Here is a 25,345-nt window from a genome sequence, read left to right as displayed (position 1 = left end):
AATAAATCAAGTAGATTTAATTTAGAAGATTAAGTTACTTTGAAAATTTTCACCATTGTCAAGTAGCCAAGAAGAAGTCATTGCTGATTTTGGAAGAGGGAGTTATTAAAGCCAGATACTGCAGTGTATTGGAAAGTAACGGAATTGACGTAGTGGGAATAAAAAATGCTTTTAACGCAGTAGGCATAGGGAAAGAGTGAGCATATACAGTCTTAAAAGCTGAAGGCAAACAACACAAGTCCTAAAACATCACAGAAAATAAAGTATGTCTGGATAGGAAGAAAAATGGCCTATTACTGCAATACCGTTCCTGTTCTGTTCAGAAAAATAGGAGGCTTTTTGAGTGGGGAATGAAGGAGAGAACAAGAGGACATTGTTCAGTCTGCCACCACATAGGTCTTGCCATAAATTGGGATTTTCACACTTGTTGACACTAGGATAATTTGGCTTCTAAAAATATATGCATATTCATATATATGTACATACGCATATGGAACTTACTTTGATGAAAATTACAATCAAGTTTTGGGCCACTACTGCAATTTTTCTTTCAGACAGGACTCGTTAGAAACAAGCTTAACATCCTGAAATAAAACTGCCATTAAATTCAGTGTAAATTTTAAAGCATCTTTCACTTTCAAAGGGACTAACTTTACAGATAACATTCTATACGCCTTCAACCCAGTGGGTTTAGACTTATGATCTGTAAAATGAAATCATGAAGAGCTCAATTAAAGCAAACTGCCTAATTTTAACACATTTTATCATGTCAGCAATATAAAAGAAAATACATTTCCCTAAGCTTTGTGGCTACATTTCTGTTTTCCTTTACCGATTCAAAGAAAAACGCAGACACTACATCTGCTAATCAAGAAAATAATGGCCTACAGCTTAGCAGCAACATAGCAGCTACTGTAAAGCACCCTGCTTCCTGCAACATGATATTTGCATTAAAGCACCTTCTGCTGCTCTAAACTATTATCAGGCATTACCCTAATAGCACTTTATATGGCTGATCTTGAATTGACTTTGTAATGCAGAAACATCATTTAGAATCTGAAATGGGCGGGGAAATGGTTTTCCTGTTCTGTGAACAGATATTTTTAAAATATCTTTCTGGAACTAATGAAGAGAGGGTGATATAAAGAGAGAGAGCTCCCCCACCTCGTCTCTTAGGGACCGCACCCAATGTCTGGGGCACGAACATAACAGATTTAATGCTTTGTAGCTTCTCTGTCCTTCTAGACGTCAGCAAGTGAGTTCTGGCAAATACCTGCATACCATGTTATGCCTCCCTTGCTTTCTGTCTGATGCTCCATTTCCCTGTCCTCATGCAGGTGGGTCCATATGAATGTGATGGATGAATGCACCTCCATCACAGTGGTGGGAGTAGACTGCTAGGGTCATTGATGCTCCCATACCTACCAGAACTTACCTGCAGAAATCACAGTGCTAACAGTTGGGCAGCTTTCTACAGTACTTTAGTTTCTTGGATTCAGGATAGTAAATAAATGATAACAACACTGTCACTGACAAAGGTGTAGTTGGTGCTTTAGGGTGAATCGTCATTATTATTTTTCAAGATGAGCCAAGCCAGGCAAAAGTATAAATTACAAAGGGAGTGGAGGATTTAAAAGCAAGGCTAGTAATAAATGGCTATTATATTTGCCTGCGTACAATACAGAATTTATAATCAGAACACTTAGCTCTGTCTACTCCACTAAAATGTTGTTTCCCTCTTTTTCCTGGCCTTCTCCTATTTCACTGTTGCCAAGCTCACAAGTAATGAAGTAATGTGTGATTTTGGCCCCCAAGATAAAATCTCTTAGGAGGATGAAGAAAAGGGTTAGTCCCACACATCATCTCCTGCACCAGTACACCAGGACAAGTGGCCTTAACTAAAGGGTGGGACAAAAGTGGCTACATCACAGTGACAGGTATAAAGTCTACTCTGACTTCACTCTGCCGTAGAATCCAGACCAGGTAATTTAGGTGGCCTTGCCACATCTAGCAAAATGAAGAAGCATCTCCCAGAACACATCCAGACACATGAAGGACAAGAAGGTGATTGGGAAAAGTCAGTATGGATTCAGCAAGAGGAAGTCATGCTTGACCAACCTGGTAACCTATGATGAAATGACCAGCTTGGTGAATGAAGAGACAGAGGTGGATAAAGTAAGGCTTTCAGCACTATTCCTTAAGATCCTCATAGAGAGGCTGATGAGCAGGCAGTGAGGTAGACTGAAAACTGGCTGAAAGGCCAGGCCCAGAGCTTTGTGATCAGTACCACAAAGTCTAGTTTGAGACCAGTAACTAGCAGTGTACCTCGAAGGTCAATACTGGGTCCAGTCCCATTTAACATCTTCATTAATGATCTCGATGATGGGGCAGAGCGTACCCTCAGCAAGTTTGCTGATGACACAAAACTGAGAGGAGCGACTGATACACCAGAGGGCTGTGCTACCATCCAGAGGAACCTCAATAGGCTGGAGAAATGGGCTGACAGGAACCTCAAGAAGTTCAACAAGCTGAAGTGCAAAGTCCTGCACCTCGGGAGGAACAACCCCAGGCATCAGTGTATTCTGTGGGCCACTCAGCTAGAAAGCAATTTGGCAGAAGAGGGCCTGGGGGTCCTGTCGGACAACAAATAGAACATGAGCCAGCTATGTGCCCTTGCAGCAACCCTCTGCTCAGCACTGGTAAGGCCACACATGGAGTGCTGTGTTCAGTTCAGGGCTCCTCAGAACCAGAGAGGTACGGACATGCTGGACACAGTCCAGGGAAGGTCCACAAGGATGATGAAGGGACTGGAGCATCCGACATATGAGGAGAGGCTGAGAGAGCTGGGAATGTTTAGCCTGGAGAAGAGAAGGCTCAGGGGGATCTTACTCATATATGTAAATACATGAACGGAGGGTACAAAGAGGACAGAGCCAGGCTCTTGCCATTGGTGCCCAGTGACAAGCTAAGAGGCAATAGGCACAAACTGAAACACAGAAGGCTCTGTGTGAACATCAGGAAACACTTTTTTACTGTGAGGATGAATGAACACTGGCACAGGTTGCTCAAGGCAGTTATGGAGTCTCCATTCTTAGAGATATTAAAAAACTGTCTGAACATGGTCCTGGGCAGCCTGTTCTACATGACCCTGCTTCAGCAGCCTGCTCTACACGACCCTGATTCAGCGGGGGGGTTGGACCAGATGACCTTTAGAGGTCCCTTCCAAACCCCAAATCACTACATGATTCTGTGAAAACAGAATCCAGGTAAATCAAGTAATCCAGTTACAACATGCAGAGCTTCAAACTGTAAAACAGATGCAAAAAGTATCCAGCAAAGGTCACTTTGTCAGATATCTACAGTTCCCCAAATTTGACTTCATGTATCCAACATCAATCAACTGCTAACAAAAAAATATTATTCTTTCAGAAGTATAACTATAATGAGACAGTTAGAAGAAGCAGGGTAGGAAAGTTTTGTGAATTTAGACTGAAGAATTAGAAAGTTATCTTAAATCAGTATTTAAATATAGCAAACCCAAGAACAGAAAGAAACATCAAAGGATAGGTTAAGTGTAAAACTGCAAGAATGAAATCTGGCAATCCTCAGTGCTTGTTCTCTAAACACCCCAGCTGCTTCATCAGTGCTATACCACGAGTTCAGACAAGGAAATGTAAGTTATTTTAAATGCATTTACTTCTGTGTAAATCTCATTGTGTTTCACAAATTAAAGAAATTCTTAGAAAACTACAAGAAGAATAAGAGACATTTTCTGTGAACTATTTTCAAAAAATTTCTGCTGAAGCTTGAAATCTGTGGAAAACAAGCTCCAAACAAATGTAACAAGAACCAAAATGTACAATACAGACCAGGATGGTCACATTTTTAAGCATCCCCCTGTCTTCCTCTTCTGAAAAGTGTTCAGCTTTCTTGTAATAGCTCAATCCCAAGTGATTTATCTATGGATTTTAGACTCACAGCTGAAATGCTTTATTGCTTTTTCATAATGAAACTTAAAGCTTCAACATCTCCAGACACTCTAGGGAAAGGGAGACAGTACATCAAGTCAGAGATAAGAAGCTTAAAACTTCGAAGTCACACCCAAAGCTACCCAAAGAGCTCTCAGCTTCATTACGTCTTTTTGTCACTGTCAGAGGGCGGGGTAAAATGAGCAAATGCTAAATGGAGGAAAAAACCCTAAGTGCATCACAAGTGCACACTAATTGCTTTTGTCTAATTTTTTTTTCCTCTCAGCATATTAATTTGCTATTTCAGTTTTTGTTTTGTTTCTAAACTGCCTGAATATAGAAAAAAAAAAAACAAAAAACAACACCCTGAGTGGAAAATTGAACAAAGTGGAGTACAAAGCACTTCCCCTCTCTTTCTGTGGTTTGGGTATTGCTTTGTCTGGGAGCATCAAAAAAGCCTTCGTCATCGAGAGGCTAGTCAGTACCTGTATGAAACAGCAGATAGTTCACAACTAGGGAAGAACTAAATCCATCCCAAGAGTTAGCTACCCATGCAAACCTGAGTCACAGTGGTGAGGCCAGCACAGGAACTTGAGCTGTTTCCAACCATATTCAACCTCCTGGTGAAAACAAGAGGCCTGGAGATATTCACAGATGTCACTCCAGGCCCTCTGTCAGCCCTGTGCTAGACTGCATACAGGGCATGGGGAATGTCTGGATATGCCACTCCCCCATCTTCAAACAGTGCCACACAATGACCCTTCTGATAATGCCAAGGGCAAAATTTAAAATGCAATGTTTCTGAGGGTGGGATGCAGACAGGGGAAAGTATTTTAAGTAAAGACTTCTACAAATGTGTGCCAGCTCCCACCATCATCAGTATATACTGTTAGCAATGCTAACACTTAATTAGAATGCAAAAGAAACTCCAACGTATACCCAAACCCAGGAAGTTATTGTCAAAGGATAAGTATGATTTAAAGTATGCTGGGAGGAATCCTAAGGAAAGCACCACACACGGTACCTAGCACTTCACTGATACTTGTTTTTCTTCACACAAATAATTTCACAATACTAACGTAAGCTCATTATCTATACCCAGATAATGATAATGATGGTGATTAAAATTAGTATGCAGTTAAGATACACCTATAGCAGAGGTTCATGCAGACTAAAGAGTGTTCACACAAGACTGTGTTCAGTTAAGTAAATTTAATGTGTAAACTATTTGAAACTTGGTTTATGTAAATTTATCAAGAAACAGAAACATGTTTCCAAACACAAATCCATTCCTTTCATGTCCTTGTGGTTTATTAAAGGGAGAAATGAAGAAAGAATGTCTCAGCAGAGATTATATGTAGAAATTTGCTCAAAATACATTTTTCACAAAGAAAAAAAAATTGCAGATAGCTGTGCTCCAGAGTATTCCTACAGAGCAAACCAGAAAGTGCAATCATCCAGGCTAAGAACAAGGCACTGAAAAAATTTTGCTTAGTAATAGCTGGAACCAGGGGAAACCACTCCAAGCCTGGAACAAGCCAAAGCCTTGCAGGTGGTTGCTAACCCTATGATCCCAGGACTCTCCCAACTCAGGAGTAGCAAGATGATTTCACCAAACTATAGAAATAAGAAAGATGGTGAAAGAGAAGCAGCAGAAAGCCCAGAAAAGGTCAGTGCAACATTTAGGTGAGCAGACCCTGGGGAAAAACAGACTGAGGTAGAATAGTATCTGAAAAAGGCTTAAGGCTATGAGTAAAGAAACCATCTCCTGATGCCCACTGAGACCGAACCACAGTAAACTGGATTTGGTAAACAAGTGGAACAGCATCAGAGCAGTACTTCCACTGGCATCCATAAGCTTTTCTGTACTTAAATAAAGCTCAAGATCCCAAACTCTGGTCAAATCAGGAGTCTGTAACAAAACTGAATTGATGTTTTATTATTTAAATAAAATTTAAAAAGCAGTATTAGGATAATTATTCCCAGTTTTGGAACTATCTCTCTTTATCTCTGATATGTGAAAAGACAGATGACTGGAGCGCCCAAATTCAGAGATGAAAGGTTTTAAACTCCTTTGGGAAAAGGCTCTTCTCATTTCCTTTTGATGTGGCTTGGGGAAGGTTAAGCAGTTCTCACATTCCCTGAAGTTCTCATAGTCCCTGAAGAAAAGTCTCAATAACAACTGTGAAAAAATCTGGGTGGCGTGAAAGGAAGCAAAATATGTCCAAGTCTAAGAAATTAACGTTATCTCTCCAACATACTGGAAATGTCTGGCAATGCATTCTGTTTTCCAAGCCCATTGTGAATATTAAAAGTTAATTTTCTAAAACCAATTAGAAGCAGCTATCTCAATGATGAGCAGAGAGTTTACTCATGTCAGAAGCAACAGGGCTGAAATAAACTGCTAAAAAGCAATATGCCTTCAGGCCTGGTTGTAATACTCAACTTGAAATTCTGACAAATCACAAGAATTGAGTTTCCAGTACAACTGGGCAACCTCCCATCAAAAACAGTGGCTGTACAGGAGGATTTGAAGATGAAAAGAATTTGTTTATACTTTAAGCTGGTTCCACATAAATTACATGCCAGTAAACTTTACATCGCCAGCCAAAACATAGGATATGCTACATTCAAAAATATGGATAGGAATAGGGTAATTAGAGTTCTGGAAGAAAAGAATATAGACTGGAAGAAAACAATATAAATTTTAACCATAGTTGAAGCGCAGTTGCTCCAACAGACCATTTGGCATCACTAACCTATAAAAATACCTAACCATCTCAAAATAACAGGTCAAAGGAAAATCAGCAAATATAAATTTTTAGTTTTTCAAAATTTATCCAAATTTACAGAATATCAAGGAAATTGCAGACAACTGGATAAAGATTTTTTTTGTTTAAAAACATATTAAGCAGAACCATCTGCTTTCAGGTCAAAGTGAACTGATAAGTCTGACCAAAAATGTGTAAATCAGAGAAATACAAACCTTTAAACTTTTGTAACAAAATTATATTCAGGGACTAACTTTAATGAAATGTCATTCATGTTTTGGTTTTTTCTTTATATAATACGAAAAAAAATACTTTAAAACAAAATTTTATTTGAACTAAATGAAGTACTTCTGTTCAAAAAAGTTAAAACATGAGGTCAACCCATAATTATTTTTAGTTCAATCACTGAACTGAAAAGACCAATTATTTTTATGTCTTGATCATGCAATGAGATGAAAAGCTAAGGAACATAAAAAAAGAAGGAATAATGGGAACTTTTAATATGGGAAAAGATTAATAGATAATAAGCACCTTATCATCCTCTAACAAAATTTTATGGTCCAATTCTTAAACTGGAAGAGAAGTTTAAAATAGTGATACTGGAACATTTACAAAATTCTGATTTCTTAGTTTCCCCTCTTTGATCACCAAGGTACTTCAGACTGAGCCAAGTGAGGTATTAAAGAGACGGTAGTGACTTGAAACAGTTCAGTGTTAGTAAAAAACAAGATATACACACCAGAGAAAAAACACAGAAGCATAGAAGTATTTATGTATCACAAAAGTATTTCTGTATCACAAACAGCTCCAAATTAACAGGAAAAGGATCTTAGTGTCACTACAGAGGGTAAAAAAATGCATAATGTGTTGTTGTTGCAGAAAACAGACAAAATGTGGGATCCATAAGGAATGTAAATGAGCGTTAATTTAGAAAATAGTCCCAAATATCCATGACTTGTGTTCCCTGAGTGCCAAACTGGTCACTTGAGTTACAAGATGACGCTGCAGAATAATAGTCAGAAGAACAGCAACAATGGGAAAGAGTATAAAAAAATGTTTACAAAGATTACTCTGAAAAACAGTCAAATCAAAAGGAGGTAATAAAAAATATAAAATAAAGAACAGACACTTTACAGGTTTCTGCTGCCTTTGCCTCATAAAACTGGGTGAGAATACTTAATAAAGCCCAGCGCATTAAGACTTCTCCAAGGAAGTATTTTTTCCACAGAATAAATAATTAGACTCTATGGTCTGAATGGTCTATAGCATCACTAAAACTAAGAAATCAGCAAAAATTTATGATATTAGACATTTTTGCAAGCATACACAGAATCCTAGTAATCACTGGTATTGGTTGGAATATAAAGTCTCATTTCCAGCCAATTTCTAATTATTAAGAATTGCAGTAGGCTTTCCAGGACAGCAAATCTGCTTACTGCAGCTTCCTCCCTCTCAGGATGACCACTTCCAGAAGATGCATATTCAACAAAAATATTGATTCAGAAAGCTGAAATCAAGGGTCTACATTTTAGGTGCCCTGAATGACAAAGCTCCTATTGCATCTAAGGGAGATTTAGTTAATAATCAGTGGAGTCTACACTGAATTGAGCAATTACAGGAATCTACTTTAAAGAGCTATTAATCTTATCCTAGATACCTAAATTTAGGGGTCTGTAAACCCATCATTGAGTCCCAGCCTGAAATTAGGGTAAGCTGAATCCCCATCTTGAGTGTCATCTAGTATGTTAATTCTTATGTTCCTGGAGGGCACCTTAGAGAACAACAATGAAGTGACTTCTGTTACTCTCGGACACAATAGATAACAGAATTAATCTGCACGGGATTATCACTTTTCTGAATATACATATAGTAAGAAATTGAGAGTCCATGGCTTTGTGTAATTCTTAGATGCACTAGAAGTTGGCCTAACCCAAGTCAAATGTCTAAAGCCAGCTATAAAAAGTAATGCCTCAAAGCCAATATTTCTACCCTAAAATTATTATTTTCCATCACATTTAACACAAAAACTCATAACTGAATTAAATGTTTCAAACATCAGTTTGGATGAATTAAATAGAGGTGCTGCCACATGACGCCTGTGCATTTTATGTGAGATTATAGGATAGACTTATAATAACCCAGGGCAATTTATACATTCATGTGGCTCAACAACTGAAAGGCAGCATGGTTAGTATCTACAGATTTTTTTCCTCATCAATGTGCATCAGTTCTTCATCATCAAAAGCAAGGCAGAGGTAGCAACCTAAGTCAAAAGCTAACCTAAATCAAAAGCTTCTTTTAAATCACAATTCGTAATCACCTTTGTTGCCCTGAGGAACTTCATTGATTGAATATGCCTGTTCAGAAATCATTCTAGTGTTTAAAAATACCATTCCTTATACCTATTAGAACAAAAGCACACCATCAATGTTCCAAGTGCCCATGCTTGCATGCTGGAGAGCACTACTCAGCCTCATTCAGTCTCAATTCTTGTTTTGAGAACAATAAAGAGATTTTTCTAAATGCACTTCAGATATCAATAAGCCATCTTCCATTGCTGCAAACCAAAACACATAATGATTTACAGCTCTCAGAAGAATTTGTCACTGCTCAATCTGCTTGCATGCAACAAAGGATGGGAGACTGATTCATCTCCAAAGCCTCCCCAAAAAGTTAACATACTGTGAAGCTACACTCTTCTGTGGTTGTGATGAGACGACAACATAAACCATCCTCTGAGGCAGAAGCAAAGAAATGTGGAAAAAACGTTCAGCAGAGTACCCAATACCATTACAAGAACTCAGTGCTCACCCACACCACTGAACTGCAGGCATGGGGTGATCAAAAGCCCGCGTTGGCTCCTGACGTGGCTGATTGGAGAGCATGATGCATATCTCTGATGGGCTGAATTGGCTTCTCGAGCCTCTTCACTCTCTTCCCACAGCTTTAGGAGACTGGTACCTAACAAGCAAGTAGGAAGAATCTGGCCTTGAGGGTCTCATATAAAGACTCTGAAGTCAAGGATCACCTTTTCCTCTATTTAATAGCCTCTAGATGAGGATGCTCAGAACAAAATGCTTATAATCTATTACAAGGCACACTAGTGCAAGCTTGTGCACCACGAACTATTTGCTAGAAATAAGTTGGATGTTCATTGAAAAGTAGTATCATCAGCAATAAGGAAAAAACTGAAACAGATGAGTTGGTTTAAGTTTAGCAGCATCTCATTTTAATTAGAAGATATTTATTTATCTCAACTTTCCCCTTAACCTCAATTTGTTTGTAGTAAGAAAGGAAAAGTAATTCTTGTGAATAAACACTGATATTTAGTTACATAAAATATTCTGCAAGCATGTGCATTACAAATAAACTCAACCTTAAATCTGTGTGTTATGACGAATATTAGGACTTGAGCTTTACCCAGAAAAAGAGCATGGAAAAATCTTGACACGCACACCTCTGTCTCCAAACAAATAAACTAGAAAGGGCAAAAGAAGACTAACCACTAGCTTCTACAAGCTGGGGGCTGCAGAATGAAGGGCTGGGGGGGAAATTAAGTGAAATGACAAAAGTATTTCTAAAAAAAAAAAATAATATTTTAAATGTAAATTTTTAAAGGTGTGTTTTCCTGGAAAAATGGTCATTTGGTGTATATCTCAGCTATGTAAATTTGTCTTAAAAATACTCTCTATTGGGACAACAAAACAAAGACTATATTAACTCTAGAAAGCTGAAGTTAAGGATTTAATTTTTGCTTTTTTAACAAAGAGAATGCTAACAGGGCACTTAGGACATAAAGAAAAAAGTAATATTAAGAAAGGCTGGATTATCTTTTTTAAGATGGGAGGGGAAAAGAAGCAAAAAGAAATGTTCTGTTTTATTTATAAGGAGGATTGCTGGAAATCTGATCACCCACCCCATCCCCAACCACTGACTCCAAACCAGCGCAGGCAAGGCAACTGGTAACTCAGAGACATCTTACTTCACTGAGCTGTGTTGCTGGGAGACTGGGTTAGGCAAACACAAAGAAAAAAGCCCAAAGATTAAGCAAGATGACAACTATTACCGTACTGCACAGATGACATTGCAATCCAAGAGAGCTCTAAATCCAAATTTTTTTTTCAAAATTAATTTGAAGAATCCTTAGAGAAAACAGTTCGCCCTAAATTACCCAGGACATGAAAATAGTGTCTCAAAAGCTGTTAAATCTGTAGCCTCTGAGATTTCTTTTTTCACTACCGTCTTCCCCAGAAATCTTGACAGTAGATGTAAAATATGCCTTTGGTGAAGAATGAGATACTGAAAGGGCCTAGAGGATTATAAAGGATACCCCCCACAAAAATCACACCAAATCATATAATCGACAATATCTGAAGTTGGAAGGAACCCACCCATAAGGATCATCGAGTCCAAATCCCTGCTCCTCACAGGACTACCTAACACTAACCCATATGACTAAGAGCATTGTCCAGCTGCTCCTTGAGCTCTCACGGGATTGGTGCCCTGACCACTTCCCTGGGGAGCCTGTTCCAGTGAGCAACCACCCTCTCAGTGAAAAACCTTTTCCTAATGTCCAATCTGAACTTCTCCTGATGCAGCTTCATTCCATTTCCTCATATCCTATCGCTGCTCACCAGAGAGAGGAGATCAGCACCTCCCCCTGCGCAGCCCCTCCTGAGAAAGTTGTAGACTGAGATGAGGTCACCCCTCAGCCTTCTCTTCTCCAAGTTGAAAAAGCCAAGTTGTCTCAGCTGCTCCTCCTAAGTCTTGCCCTCAAGGCCTTTCACCATCTTGGTTGCCCTCCACTGGACATCTTCTGGACACCCCTGGACACCTTGATGTCCTTATTATATTGAGGCGCCCAAAACTGCACACAGTACTTGAGGTGGGGCCGCACCAGTGCAGTGTAGAGTGGGACAACCACCTCCTTCGATCAGCTAGCTATGATGTGTTTGATGCACCCCAGGACATGATTGGCCCTTGCAGCTACCAGGGCACACTGTTGACTCGTATTCAACTTGCCAACAACCCAAACCCCCAGATCTCTTTCCACAGGCCTGCTCTCCAGACTCTTTTCCCCCAATTTGTACAAATAACCAAGATTACTCCATGCCAGGTAGAGAATCCAGCAGTTTCCCTTGTTAAATCTCATATAATTGGTGATTGTCCAGCTCTTTGGTCTACCTAGATCTCTAGATGAATGTCTTATTTCATGCTTCAGTGACCAGTAGTAACATTATAGCCAGACTTCTCTTAATTTTCTTTTTCCCATAATGGAGGCTGCAGTTAAGGAAGTTTGGATCTTTAGGGGATGCTGAGCCTTATATCCCATTGAGAACAACAAGTGACAGTCATGACTGCTGGGATCCTCAACTCATCATCTTTGTCTGCCTCATTATTCCTCAGCTATCCTGATCCTTGCATGACAGCTTGATTTCTGCCAGAAGCGAGGCAGAAGCAGAGCTTCTAAGCAACAGCAAGAACCTTTTCAAAAGGCAAGCTGGTACCTCACAAAGCCACCCCCTCATCGGAACCCTTCCATCAAAGTAATCTTTTATTAATTGCATTCTTAGTCAGTAAAGAAACTCAGACTGACATAACACGCTGGACTGTCCAGGCCAATGCAAACACATCTTTGAAGTACTCTGACTACTTCAGTAGCTGCCTGGGAGGTACCACAGCAAAGAAGACCTGATGAAGCTTTCAGGAGGCTTGCACTGTACTGCCTTGGAGAAGAACAACCAACATAGTAACATGGACCACCCGTGAAATTAAAATCCTCAGGAAAATGGAAAATCAAACTTTTAATAGAGAATAACAGGATTTGCAGCTTAAGAAAAACTATGCCATTGCAGTCAGCATTGCACTCAAGACCTTTGGAAGGACAACTTTACCAACTTTACCCACAGTCTTCCTCTTAGCTAGTTCTTGTTCAAAAAAATTTACTTTTCCAGAGGTTAAGAATCAGAAGAGGAACTGTGTCAGATGTTATCATTCAGTTCCAACAAAGGAGTTAAAAAACAAATTAGAAGAGCTGTGTGTAAAACGCACTTGTGGACTTACAGAAACAGGGATTTATAAACACTCTTTGCTTCTTATACCAGTATCAGAATCAAGGTATGACTGTGAAGACAGATTTTCCACATGACTTGGAAACATACAGCGATATGATCAGCAATGAAAAAAAAACCCAACACTTTAATATGACAGAAACCCAAAAATGCTATTGTAAGAAATTAAAACAATAACAGAATTACATTTGAATCAATTCAGCATTTTATCTCAAAGACAAACTTCAGCATAAAACCAAGCTGTACTAATAAGTACTAACCAAGTACTAATACTGAATCTTGCTACATTTTTAATGCCTTGTATCATCGTCCTTTGAAGCAACTGTTATCAAACATTCTAACTTCTGCTAAAAAAAAAAAAAAATCACAGAAATAAAATTATCAATAGCTGATGTGACACTGTTCTGATATGTTATACCTTTTCCAAATAAAAGACATTTTATTTTCAAATAGGAAAATAAGAACCAATTCAGAGGATTCTTGATTTTCTTAGTAACAGTCTACCCACAGCTTTCAAGAGGTATTATAATGATTACATACTGTGAAGCTGTTGTTGACATTTTTTGTGCTCGATTCAGCTACGCTGGCATCTGACAGGTCAACTTCATCAAATATTAGAGACTGTGAATAGAAAAGAACATAAAAACATCAAATATAGTCTGAGACCACTTTCAGGTATGCTTACAGTCTATGCTTTCATTTCCTTGTGTCCATTCCAATCGGAAAATAAAAACAGAACAAAAATAGGTGAAAAAATAGAAAATACTGGTAACTTGATAAAACTTCCTATTTGACTCCTAAACACAGTCCTATTTGCTATTTAAGTGGTACATGACAGCATAAAAAAGTGGTTCCAAAATATATAATGCTTTAAAATTTCTTTTAAAGATTTTTTTTTGAATAGATGCATCTTTGGGCTGTCTACAGTGTAGCATAAATGTGGTGTCAGAGGAAAGAGATTCACACTTCATAAAATACAAATTAATTAGTCAGTTTTAGGATGGAATTCTAAATTCATGAAGGGGAATCTATGATACAAGTATCCATACCAGAAAACAGAGCTCAAGGGCCTGAAGAGATCCCTTCTACTCCTTTGATATTCTAGCAAGAGAAATGTATGTCTTCTTTAAACACCCAGCTTCTGGCAAAGGATTAGTTAGGTTCTGCTAAATTCATGATGCGTTTTGAAGCACAGAAGGGAAGACCAACAAAAATGCCTTCCCCTTTTTTTGAGCCATACCATGTTCTTCCTCTTCCATGCCATGGGAAGAAGAATTAATGTTGGGACATATTTGTTGTACAAAAGTATTTTTGTACAAAATTGTACAATTTTTGTAAATTTTTTTGTACAAAAAGTATTTGTACAATTGCCTACTCATGACACATCCTTTTCTCATCTTCATAGCACAGATGACATTGCCATTCTCATAGCTCTGTCATGTTTATTATATTTATATATTATATAAACTGCTGCTGGTAGTGCCATGTGCAGAAAAGTGTGACAACAGAGGTACTTCAGCACTGGCCTCCCTGGAGAGATGGTTCTCCTTGATTCACCACAGCCACATAACTGTGCACCATGCAATTAATAGTCATATAGTCCTAGAAAGAAAGATGTCCATGCATTAGTATAGTTTTATTGAGAAGGCCAGGCTATAGAAGATGAGGTGCTCATCACCTACAGCTCCCATAAGTGCCTGCAACCCCATAGGGTAAAGAAAAGCCCACCCCTATGGAACAGCACAATTTGAGTCAGCCCAACAAGCTAAAATGCTCTTGGGTCCTGGCCCTGAGGGTGAGGGAGGAAATGCCTTTTCTGAAAGAAGACAAGTATTCCCCTCTGCCCACCCCCAATTTTCCCACCAAAAATGTCAACTAATGGAAAACAGCTTTTTTCCTTGTATATCAGTTTTGGCAGAAAATCTTCCTATCTTGATTTCATGTAACCATTTCCATCTCTTTAATGGCAATATGGGTATCAGACTAAAAGAGTTGTAAGGGAATTCAGTTTGAGGAATAACTTCTGAGGTGTTTTTTTGTTACTTTTTACTTTCTTTTTTAAAATGGTAAATTTGACTGTCTGAGAGCCACCCCCAAAAAATCCCCATGATTTTTAACTTAATTTAAAAAAAAAACTAAAACAAAACAAATCACCAGTCTTCCTTAGTTAGTTGATTTAACACACTACATCTTACATACCACAGTTTTTTGATTAAAAAAAAAAAATCACTAACAAATCATTTAAGTATTATTATTATTATGGCACTTATAAACAAGATTGAACTTACAGGTATATGGCATTAGACACTAATAGCATAGAATTACCTTTGAATCCTTAGCATAGTAAAGGGTACGACCTCGAAGTTTGAAATAACGCTTTTTCCACCTCTGAAAAGAACTGGTTTGCTTCAGTAGTAATCCTTCTTTTATACTTGTCTGAAAAGTATTAAAATATAGAAGCCAAGGTAAATACATATCTAAATAGCTACGCACCTAGATCAAAGCTAGACTTTAAAAAAATTGTTACATCTCATGTGACTGTGAATTTAAATTTGTATCTATTCACAATAAATTGAGACTCTCTGAACAACAGACTTTGCCTCACTATTTTTTAAACAATAACAATGTTGGCAAAATGCTAATTTTACATGTAAACTGAAAAGGCAGCAGTTGAGAGGCATATAATTATTGTGAAGATTAACACAAAATAATTCTACTATCTGGATAGCTGCAAACCCACAAATATTAAAGTGAGCAACAACTGGTGGTGGCACAATTCAGAAAAAAAAAAAACCAAAAAAACAAACAAACAAACAAACAAACAAAAAAAACAGAAAAAAAACCCATCCACATAAAGTAATTTCCAGTTCCAAATTTGATTATGTTGAGGAGAAAACCAATGTTCACATAGGCACTAAGTCAACAAGTTACTTAAGTGTGTGTCTGATTCAAGGACATGAACTATGCCTTTAAAATAGAGGGAATGATCCAGCATGATGCAAAGTCATGCATGACTTCAAGTGCTCAACTGAAGCCTTCAGCATGAAATCAGCATTAGAAATAATTGTCATATGGAAACTGTGAGAACAGTGACAGCTAGAGATATTTTTACTAGGCAAATATTTTTAGTCAGAAAACAATTCACTGATCTAAACCTTTCCACTGCAGACTGAACCCTGCCTAAATATAGCCCATTTTTTGAAATGTGTAAAACAAAAATTAGTGTATTTTAAATGTGTATGCTGCTTTTGCCAGCACGTGTGAGATTCATCCAACCGATTACAGAAATTCTCCCCTTAATGAGATGAAATGACATGACACAGCATACTAATTGCAGGAGTCTTGAAATTAACTGTGAAGCACAAGCAAGTACATCTGGATATTATATTCCAAAATGGTCAGTAATATTTCTGATTTGTAGTGTAATCATGTAATGCAAATCTTATCATGCGATTTCTAGACAATGTGATATAAACGTCAGTTGAAGTTATTCTAGATCTTTTAGAGACTTAACCAAGACCTGACCTAAAGTTCATAAACAACTACTTCTGTTACCAGATGTCAAGTTCTCCTTAACTTCAATGCAAGTAATAAAAATACAGAAAAAGCAGAAAGCACTTTAACGTTCCTACCATTTCCATGAAATTAGAAACATTGTTACGTACATACATCGCATCCTTCATTTAGATCCTCCTAATGCACAAACTAAGGATATGGTCCAGTAATCACAAAGCAACTGAATTCATGCTCTCAGCCCTCTCAGATGAAACATCACATCTGAAAGGTTAAATTACTTCACATGCCAACAATCTGAACCAAAGCTTTCAGTCAGCCCTCCTGCTCTAGCTAAGGGGTAGCAATTCTCAGCTGAAAGCGCCTGCTCACCACACATCACTTTAAGATTGTTTGTAATTTTCTGATCAGACCCTAAGATAAACCAGTTTTACATGATATAAATAGATGCAATCAGTTAGTGAACATGAACACTTATTCAAAGCTCTGGTCACTTCTATTTCATTTTGCTCTCTGAGATTCTGGAAGCTCATCACATGGATGGGAGTAGATGATGTGTGTTTATCAAGGGTCAGAAGATGTAAGACCAGAGAAATTCAATTCCAAGGAAACAGTACTCCACATACAGAGCAGGCACTGACTTACTGGAAAATTTTCCAAAATGGAAGTAAATCCACATTTCTTAAAATGCACTACCTGTACTAGGAGACACAGAACATATATTATACTGAATATTTTCAATAATTTAAAAATCTATTCAAAGAAGATAAATCTCCCTAAACCTTGAGCTATTACTCACTAAAGAATTAACTCTTCCACATCATTTTTATGCCTACATAAGCCATTTTCCCCTATTTCTATTCATCCCTTAAACCAGCAGTATCTCTAAAACAAAACCAGTAACTTCAAAATTAAATGTTTTGCAAATCAGCCATTTAAAATTAATCCCTTCAAGTTGGCACTAAATAACCATGCAGGCTCTACAGAAAGTATTTTTGTATGAAAATGTTAAAAAAAAAATACTGGACTGATAAACATTTACCCAAGAAATATTAAGCCCTTCATGAGGTATACATCTCAAGTTAACACTTTCCACCTATGGATATACTGGGCTGAGATTTGAGCATCTTAAACAGACAATTCCATGGCTGCAAGCATCAAAACTGAACATAAAGCTTTGGCCCGATACCCTTAATTAACTTCATTTAGCCTTTAAAATGTGCAAAAAATTTCCAGCTGCCAACTCAGTCATTAGGTAATCTGCTAATAATGCTTTCCTGAATCTATGCACAAGTCACAGCACTTACAGTAATTTGAGATTGGGAGTGATCTCTCAGGTTGCTGAATTTCAGTTCACATTATTGCCTACAACCAGATCATGTAAAGTTTTTAAAAAGCATTGATCAGGCTATAGTTACACTTTAAAAAAGCAATTGGTACCTTTTCCTCTCCTAACAGCAATTAGGAAAGTGCTCCAAGACCTTGCTGTTCTGAGAAACCTTCTTCTAATTAATCTCAGCTGGACATTAAAACTGAAGCGTAAGCAATAATCAGTGCCAGTTAGATTAACTACTTTTCTACTGTAACAAGAAGTGCACATCCCACAATCCCACACTACTTCTCACTTTTACACAATCACCTCTCATCTGCATGCCAAACCCTCTGACTTCCCCATAGAGCATCCTGCATCATTTAGGGATACAATATCCCTCCAGAAGTATGGGACTATAACAAGAATAGAACTGAACTGAATAGAATAGAATCACTACTATAGAATCACTAACAGTTTTTACTACTTTAGCCATTAACAAGTAGGAAAATTATTCACAATATTACAATCACAACATCACTGTACTCCACAGTGGTATATTTTCCTCAATAAATCTAATTATAAAACCCATAGCCACATTTCATAATACCAAGGTGTACATATGTGTTCAATTATCCAAGACTGTTGAATGTGTCTCTACACCACCATAATCCAAATGACAAAAATAAACGCGATTTGTGGATATTTTCATCACTAAAAAATGAGAGGCATCATCTTTTGTACCAGATTTTTAAATATTCAGTATATAACACTTTACAATTCAAAATCAGCAGTTTTAATTTTCACAGAATCATCTAGGTTGGAAAAGACCTTGAAGATCATCTAGTCCAACCATTAACCTAACACTGACAGTTTCCAACTCCACCATAACCCTAAGCACTATGTCAACATGACTCTTGAACACCTCCATGGATGGGGACTCCACCACCTCCCTGGGCAGCCCATTCCAACACCTAACAACCTCTTCTGGAAAGAAATGCTTCCTAATACCCAGTCTAAGCCTTCCCTGGTGCAACTTGAGGCCATTACCTCTTGTCCTATCACTTGTTACTTTGTTAAAGAGACTCATCCCCAATTTCAAAGACAACCAACCACATTGCCTTGTTTCTAATTCACTCAATTTGTAAAGTCCCACATTTGACAAAAGTCAATTTTTTTACTTCTGGTGCTGCTAGGAAGACCCAAAGAAAGGAGAATTACAGAATCATATAATGTTTTGGGTTGGAAGGGACCTTAAATATCATCTAGTTCCAACCCCCCTGCCATGGGCAGGGACACCTTCCACTAGACCAGGTTGCTCAGAGCCCCGTCCAACCTGGCCTTGAACACTGCCAGGGAGGGGGCAGCCACAGCTTCTCTGGGCAACATGTTCTAGTGTCTATCATCACTGTGAAGAACTTCTTCCTAACACTGAATCTAAATCCACCTTCTTTCAGTTTAAAACCATTACCTCTTATCTATACTTCCTGACGTCCTATATATACCTTATCTATACTTCCTATACGTCCCTCCCCATCTTTCCTGCAGGCCCTCTTTAATACTGAAAGGCCACTAGGTCTCCTCAGAGCCTTCTCTTCTCTAGGCTGAACAACCCCAACTCTCTCAGCCTGTCCTCATAAGGGAGGTAGTCCAGCCTCCCAGTCGTCTTTGTGGCCCTAAATATTCAAAAATTATATTCTGAATTCAGAAAATATTCTGAATTTAGAAAAGAAAACAGTAAACAAACTATGGATGCATTATTGGTAACTGCAAACTAGAACAATGAAAGATTAAACTCTCCCCTCTATTCCTTTTCAGGTACATAAGTGGACATGCTGCTCAAAATGTGTTAGGAGTGTGAAGAAAAGATCATCAGAAAATTTCTGAAAGTGAGGAGAATGAAAATGAGAACAGGAAAGGCCATAAAACAGGGCACGTCAAATATAAACAGAACATTAAGAGGAAGAAGAATTTCAAGATCACCTTGCAACAGATGACCATGATGAGTCTAAAATGTTCCTTAAATACTTTGAAAGATGAAAGACAGCTAGGGGATTGGCAGGATCATTTTTCAGCAGATGATGAAAAGGGTACTCAACAATAAGAAGATCATAGCAAAGAAGCTCATCAAATTCTTGGCATCTAACTTTACCAATGAAGATGATGAGACAGTACCTCACACAGATTCTTTATAACATCAGTACAGTGACAACATAAAGCAGGAAGTACTAGAGCAGCCAAATCACTAAGTGAGGTGGATCAGATAGCATTGACCTGAGAGACTTGAAAGTCCTGAAAGAACCACTGATACTGACTTCCAATTCTAGTAAGATAGTAGACTCCATACAATATTCTTTTAGAGCCCATACACATCTGATGGGAAAAAAAAAAAAAAAATCAACAGAACTTCTGTAAAGGAAAATACTGACTTGATACCTGCAGGGAGTTCAGGGAGTAGAGAGGAAAACGTGGATAAACAAAGATCCAGTGCACTCAGATCTTCAGAAAGCCTTTGACAAGGCTTTCCACCAAAGACTATTAAAGAAATTAAGTTAGAATGGAATTGTAAAAAGGGGTTTTTTGTGGACTGAAAGTTGCTCAAGGGATATGAAGCACAAATAGGGCTTAACACTCACTTTTCTCTTCTGGATTCCCACAAATCAGGTTTATTAAAATTCAGTGACACAAAGAAGGATCACACAAAGAAATCTTCAGATTTGCATAAGATACTAAGCTCAAAAGAGTAGTCAAATTCCATGCCAATGTTGAAGAATTCAAAGGATGTGATAGAACTGAGAAAGAGAGCAAGGAGGCAGAAGAAAAGCTTCAGCCTAGGTTAGTGCAAGATGCTCTGCTTCAGGGAAAAAATCTAAACCTCACTAATATTCTCACATCAGCTTTGAGTAGACAAGAAATCTGGGAGTTGCAGTTCACAGCTTTATGTGCTTAACCACAGCCAGAAAAGCTGTAAAATTTTGGCTGTCACCAAGTGAAAACACAAAGACAGGGGATGTCATTTTGCTGCTATGTAAGTCACAGGTGTACCACACAATTCTGGTCAGTCCAACTCAAGAAACAGAGTTAAGAGAGGTAGAGAGAAGAGCAACTCAAATGATTCAAAGGATGGAACAGCTGCCTTAAAAAGAGAGAATAAAAAAGCTGGAACTCTTCAGTTGAAGACCAAGGGGGTAATATGATCAAAGATTATAAAAGCATTAAAGCAGAGGATGGTGAATGCAGAATGCTCACTAAATCCCACAAGATTATAACAAGGAGGAGTGTGATGAAACTGTATTGAGATCATCTTAAAGGTAAAATGCAGCACAGCTTTACATATCAGGTAGGGATTTTATGAAGCGTGCTGTCACAAGAGATTGTAGAGGCAGACAGCATCAGCAAGTACAAAAAATAGGATTAGATAAATTCCAGCAAACCGCCTCTGTACATGGTCCCTTTAATCTACCATGGGGAAGTTCTAGGGGAATGCATAGCAGCCAGATTCACATGCCACTCCTGAACAGCCTTTCCTAGTCTACTGTTGAAGGTGGATTATTGTGTGACCCAGCAAAAAACTTCTCAGATTAGATTTCTCCCTCTATGTTGCCAGTATCTCTTTTGCTCTAAAGTCTGATGTTTGTGTTTGTAAGTGGACTTAGCCTCTCATTTACCAAAATAATTAATATTTGGATTGTTGACAGACAGGTCATTAAAGAAAAAAAAAAGTCTTTGATATTGTTTAATGTCCTCCTGTGACACCTCCTATTCATAAGACTTTGAAAAGCTGAGTATTGAAATAAAACCAAGCCTCTTCTTTCTAGTATCGTTGAGAGTTTGGTACATTTTCACATCTGCACAGATACAGCTTTAGGCAGATAGAGTCTTCATTACATCACAAGGTAAAGTCTCATAGCTTATGTTAACTCAGAACCCCTTGAAGTATTCCACGTGTTCAGTAAATATAAAATTATTTATTATTAAGAAATGTGACAATCAAACTCTTGATTTTAATTAAAATTATGACCCAGAAATTCCAAGTTTGTGATTTTCTTAACAATCTCTGTACAGCAGCTACTATTACTGCCACTTACGCTGACAGATTTATCATTAGTTATGTCAAAATAAAAATAGATTTTTATCTAGCGGGAATAATAACTTCATCAGCTGCTCTGTTCAAGGTTACATTTTTATTGAAGATTCCTGATCATAGTGAAGGGAGCCTAACATCTGAAAATTAAAACCAAACCAAAAACTGTGTTATACCTATGAATTTATGCAGCTAAAAATGGACAAAATAAAATTGAAAATCAGTATGATCGTCTTGATCATTATACAGCTTATGCAGTGCCCTTTTTTGTCAACTTTGTTCTCCTTTCATGCTCCCTTCCAGTCTACGCTGAGGAAACAGATTTTGCATCACTGTTGTTAAAACAAAATTTTAAAAAATAGCTTTCTGCTTCCTCTACTTAGAATATATGATACAGTAGTAAAACATGAAGTAAGCATGAAATTGCAGAGAAATTGACATAATAAAAATGTCTTGGTAGCAAGGTGTAGTTCAATGAACACACTGATTTAAAAATAGAGGTTATAGCACATACCAAAAAATTAATAGCATATTGCCTTATTAAGATGAAACATTACACTGGGAATTAAAAACAAAAAAACTACTTTAGATATAAACTTGATACTAGCCTGAGAATTGGAGAAGAAACTTTATCTGCAGTTCAAGTATTAAACTCCTAACTTCCACTCATGTGCAACATGTTGATCTCATTCTGTGCTCTCATTAATCACAGCTGCAATACACTGAAAAAGGATAAAACACTTCATAGGATTGTGACTTAGTGCAAAAGATTTAAGGGTCTTGGTGTTATTACACAGCTCAGCTAACTTAGTCTTAGAGTAGTATTTTACAGCTACTGTTTGGAGCTTCTGTTGTTCCTTTTAAATTACACATGCTCTGAGCAGAGAGATTTAAAACAACTAAGTCTAACTGGTTTTGAGACAGTAGAATATAAATGGTAAGTATCTCAGGAAGAAAAAAAAATGGAAAAATTGAAACCCATAATAAACAGCCAAAGCACTCGGCTGGCAAGATTTCCTTCTTTACCAGAGTGAGTTATTTAGGTCTTGGTCTCAACTAAATGGGAGAAGCACTCAACACACTTGCCAGTCTGTAAGTATATGCAGTATAGGTCCAAAATAAACCATTTCACCATCTCACACATCAAAATGTGGGGAAAAAAAAATCCCACTAAGTTTCCACAGAAAAGAGCAAACTCTTCCTCAAGTTCTATCCAGTGGTCGATACAAATAATAGTTGATCAATTACGTGAGGAAATTGCAAAAGCATCATATAGCAAAAATATATTAAACACTGCTACAAACTTTTAAGTGATCCATTTGTGAAAATAAATCATAAATTAAGCTGGTCATAACAAGCCTTCTGTGGCTTACTTCTTGCAGTTTTAATTTTTGCCCCTCCAGGAGCTTTTAAACAAATTCCTGTGATGATGTCAGACTTCCTAGGAGCTATACTGGGTAGAAAGGAGCCTATGCAGAGCCACTTAGAGCTTGTGACTCTCCAGGGAAAGCTGGGAAACAACCCATTTCCTTCTTGTATGCTTTTTCCACACCTCTACCTGACTTCCACCGATCAAGTTAGGACAGAGAAAACACTTTTAGCAACAGAATTCGCACAAGGCCAGAAAGAGTTGTAGAATAGATTAAAATAGAAAAGTTCAGTTGGAAGGGACCTACAACCATAATCTAGACCAAAACACATACATTGTAAACATACCCTTTCAGGAAATTTCAGTATAACACAAATGTGTTTAAAACTAGTAAGTTCTTAAAATCTTTATTCACTTATTTGAAGAGATGAAAAATGTAAAAATACCATCCCATCCATTCACTCCTTAACCTTTTCTAAAATACCAGTCATTGTTAGAAAGTGATTGGTCATTGCAGTTGATATCTTACTCAACACTCAAGTCTATAGAGACAAATAGACACCATTTCACAGATATTGCCCTGTGACCTGCAAATTCCTGATACATTTAGAATCACAGTTTATTAACTGAATACCCAAGCATTCCTGATTTTTTCTAGTGTTTCCAATTGCTGCACAGATTACATGCTTTAATCTAATTCAGTGGCTGCACTCCATTGCAAGTTTACATTGGCCGTAATTTTGTTTTATTGGATGGCACGTAAAACCCTGAATACACACTAATCATGTTTTGAATTACATTTTCTAGTATTTTCCCACTAACAGCCTTAGCTTAATATTCTACTTCTAGAATAGTTAAATCAATAAAACCTTTAATTCCATACTGACTCAAAAGCAAGAATCTCTTGCTTACTTCCACAACTTTTCAGGCATAAGGAGACAAATAATAACATACTTCCTACTATTGAGAAATTCACTTTAAAGTGAGAACTCTGGGAATCTAATTTGAGTGACGGCGGTAAAATTATACTAGTGAAACACACAAAAAGGGAAAAAAAGCAATATACAGCAACAGGCACTCAAAAGAGCTACTGTATAACAGATAGTGAAAAATCTTTTGATGATCATCAAAATTATTTAGAAAAAGAAGAAATATAGGATATGCCATAGATTGGAAATCTATTCCCAGTTTGACAGTAGATTTTATGTGTGACCTGGAGAAAAACAGTTACTGGGTGTTCTTTGGTCTCCACACTGCAAAAAAATACCTTTATTCTCCTCCACAAGAGTCTAGTTGTGATTTCTCACCATTTTATTGAGCGCTTCACTAGAAGTGGCATTTGATTTTAATCAAATTTGCTCATGAATGAGTTTTTGAATGATGGGGACTTCAGAAATAATAAGTGAGGAACTAAAAAGATTCACAGTCCCTATCCTTTATGATCAGAATGATACAAAAAAAATGTTGAAAAGCAGAGAACTGTAAATAAAGCTGTAGGATAAAAATCTGCATTTTGAGACAAGGAATTAAACAGACTTTTTTAATACTTGTACTCTGTAACTAACGGTACTGTAGGTTCAGGTTACACATATTCACAAATAAGCTGCTGCAGAATCACATAGCAGTTGAGGTTGGAACAGCAGTTCACCCAGGTCTATGGTCTATGTCCAGCTGAGTTTTGACTATCTCTATGATGGAGACTCCACAGCTTCCCTGGGCAACCTGTTCCAGTGTTTGATTATCCCCAAAATAAAAGGAAAAAAAAAAAAAAAAAAAAAAAAGCAAAAAGCTTTTTCTTGTGTTTAAATGGTACTTTCTGTATTTCAATTTGTGCCCATTGCTCTTGTCCTGTCACTGGGCACCACTAAGTATGGCTTTGTTTTCCTTGCGTTCCTCATATATTTGTACATATTCATAAGATCCCCCTGAGCCTTCTCTTCCCTAGGTTAAACAGTCTCAGCCCTCCCAGCCTCTTCTCCTATGATGTTCCAGTCTCTTAAGCATCTTCATGGCCCTTCGCTGGACTCTCTACATCTCTGTCTCTCTTGTACTGAGCAGCCCTGAACTTGATACAGCACTCCAGCTCTGGCCTCATCAGTGCCGAGTAGAGAGGGTCATCTCCTTTGACCTCCTGGCAATACTCCTCCTAATGCAGCCCAGCATGTTGTTGGCCTTCATTGCCCTATGGTCCTTCTCTGCCAAGCTGCTTTCCAACCGGTCAGCCTCCAGCCTGTACCAGTGCACAGGATTCTTCCTCCCC

At 37.8% G+C, this 25,345-nt stretch overlaps 1 protein-coding gene across 4 annotated transcripts in view; it reads right to left on the bottom strand.

The window, feature by feature from the left end:
- Nucleotides 1–25,345, bottom strand: part of DGKH (diacylglycerol kinase eta) — a 164,399-nt gene that overhangs the window by 59,683 nt on the left and 79,371 nt on the right. For all 4 annotated transcript variants that reach the window (XM_074931282.1, XM_074931271.1, XM_074931291.1 and 1 more), the window contains exons 3-4: nt 15,136–15,246; nt 13,351–13,431 (exon numbers count right to left, since the gene is read on the bottom strand). In XM_074931282.1, coding sequence (XP_074787383.1) covers nt 13,351–13,431; nt 15,136–15,246 — 192 coding nt within the window. The remainder of the gene's footprint in view (nt 1–13,350; nt 13,432–15,135; nt 15,247–25,345) is intronic.

The sequence above is a fragment of the Athene noctua genome, chromosome 1, assembly GCF_965140245.1.
Source record: "Athene noctua chromosome 1, bAthNoc1.hap1.1, whole genome shotgun sequence".
In the NCBI taxonomy this organism is placed as follows: Eukaryota; Metazoa; Chordata; class Aves; order Strigiformes; family Strigidae; genus Athene; species Athene noctua.
This window is presented reverse-complemented; position numbering and strand designations above follow the sequence as displayed.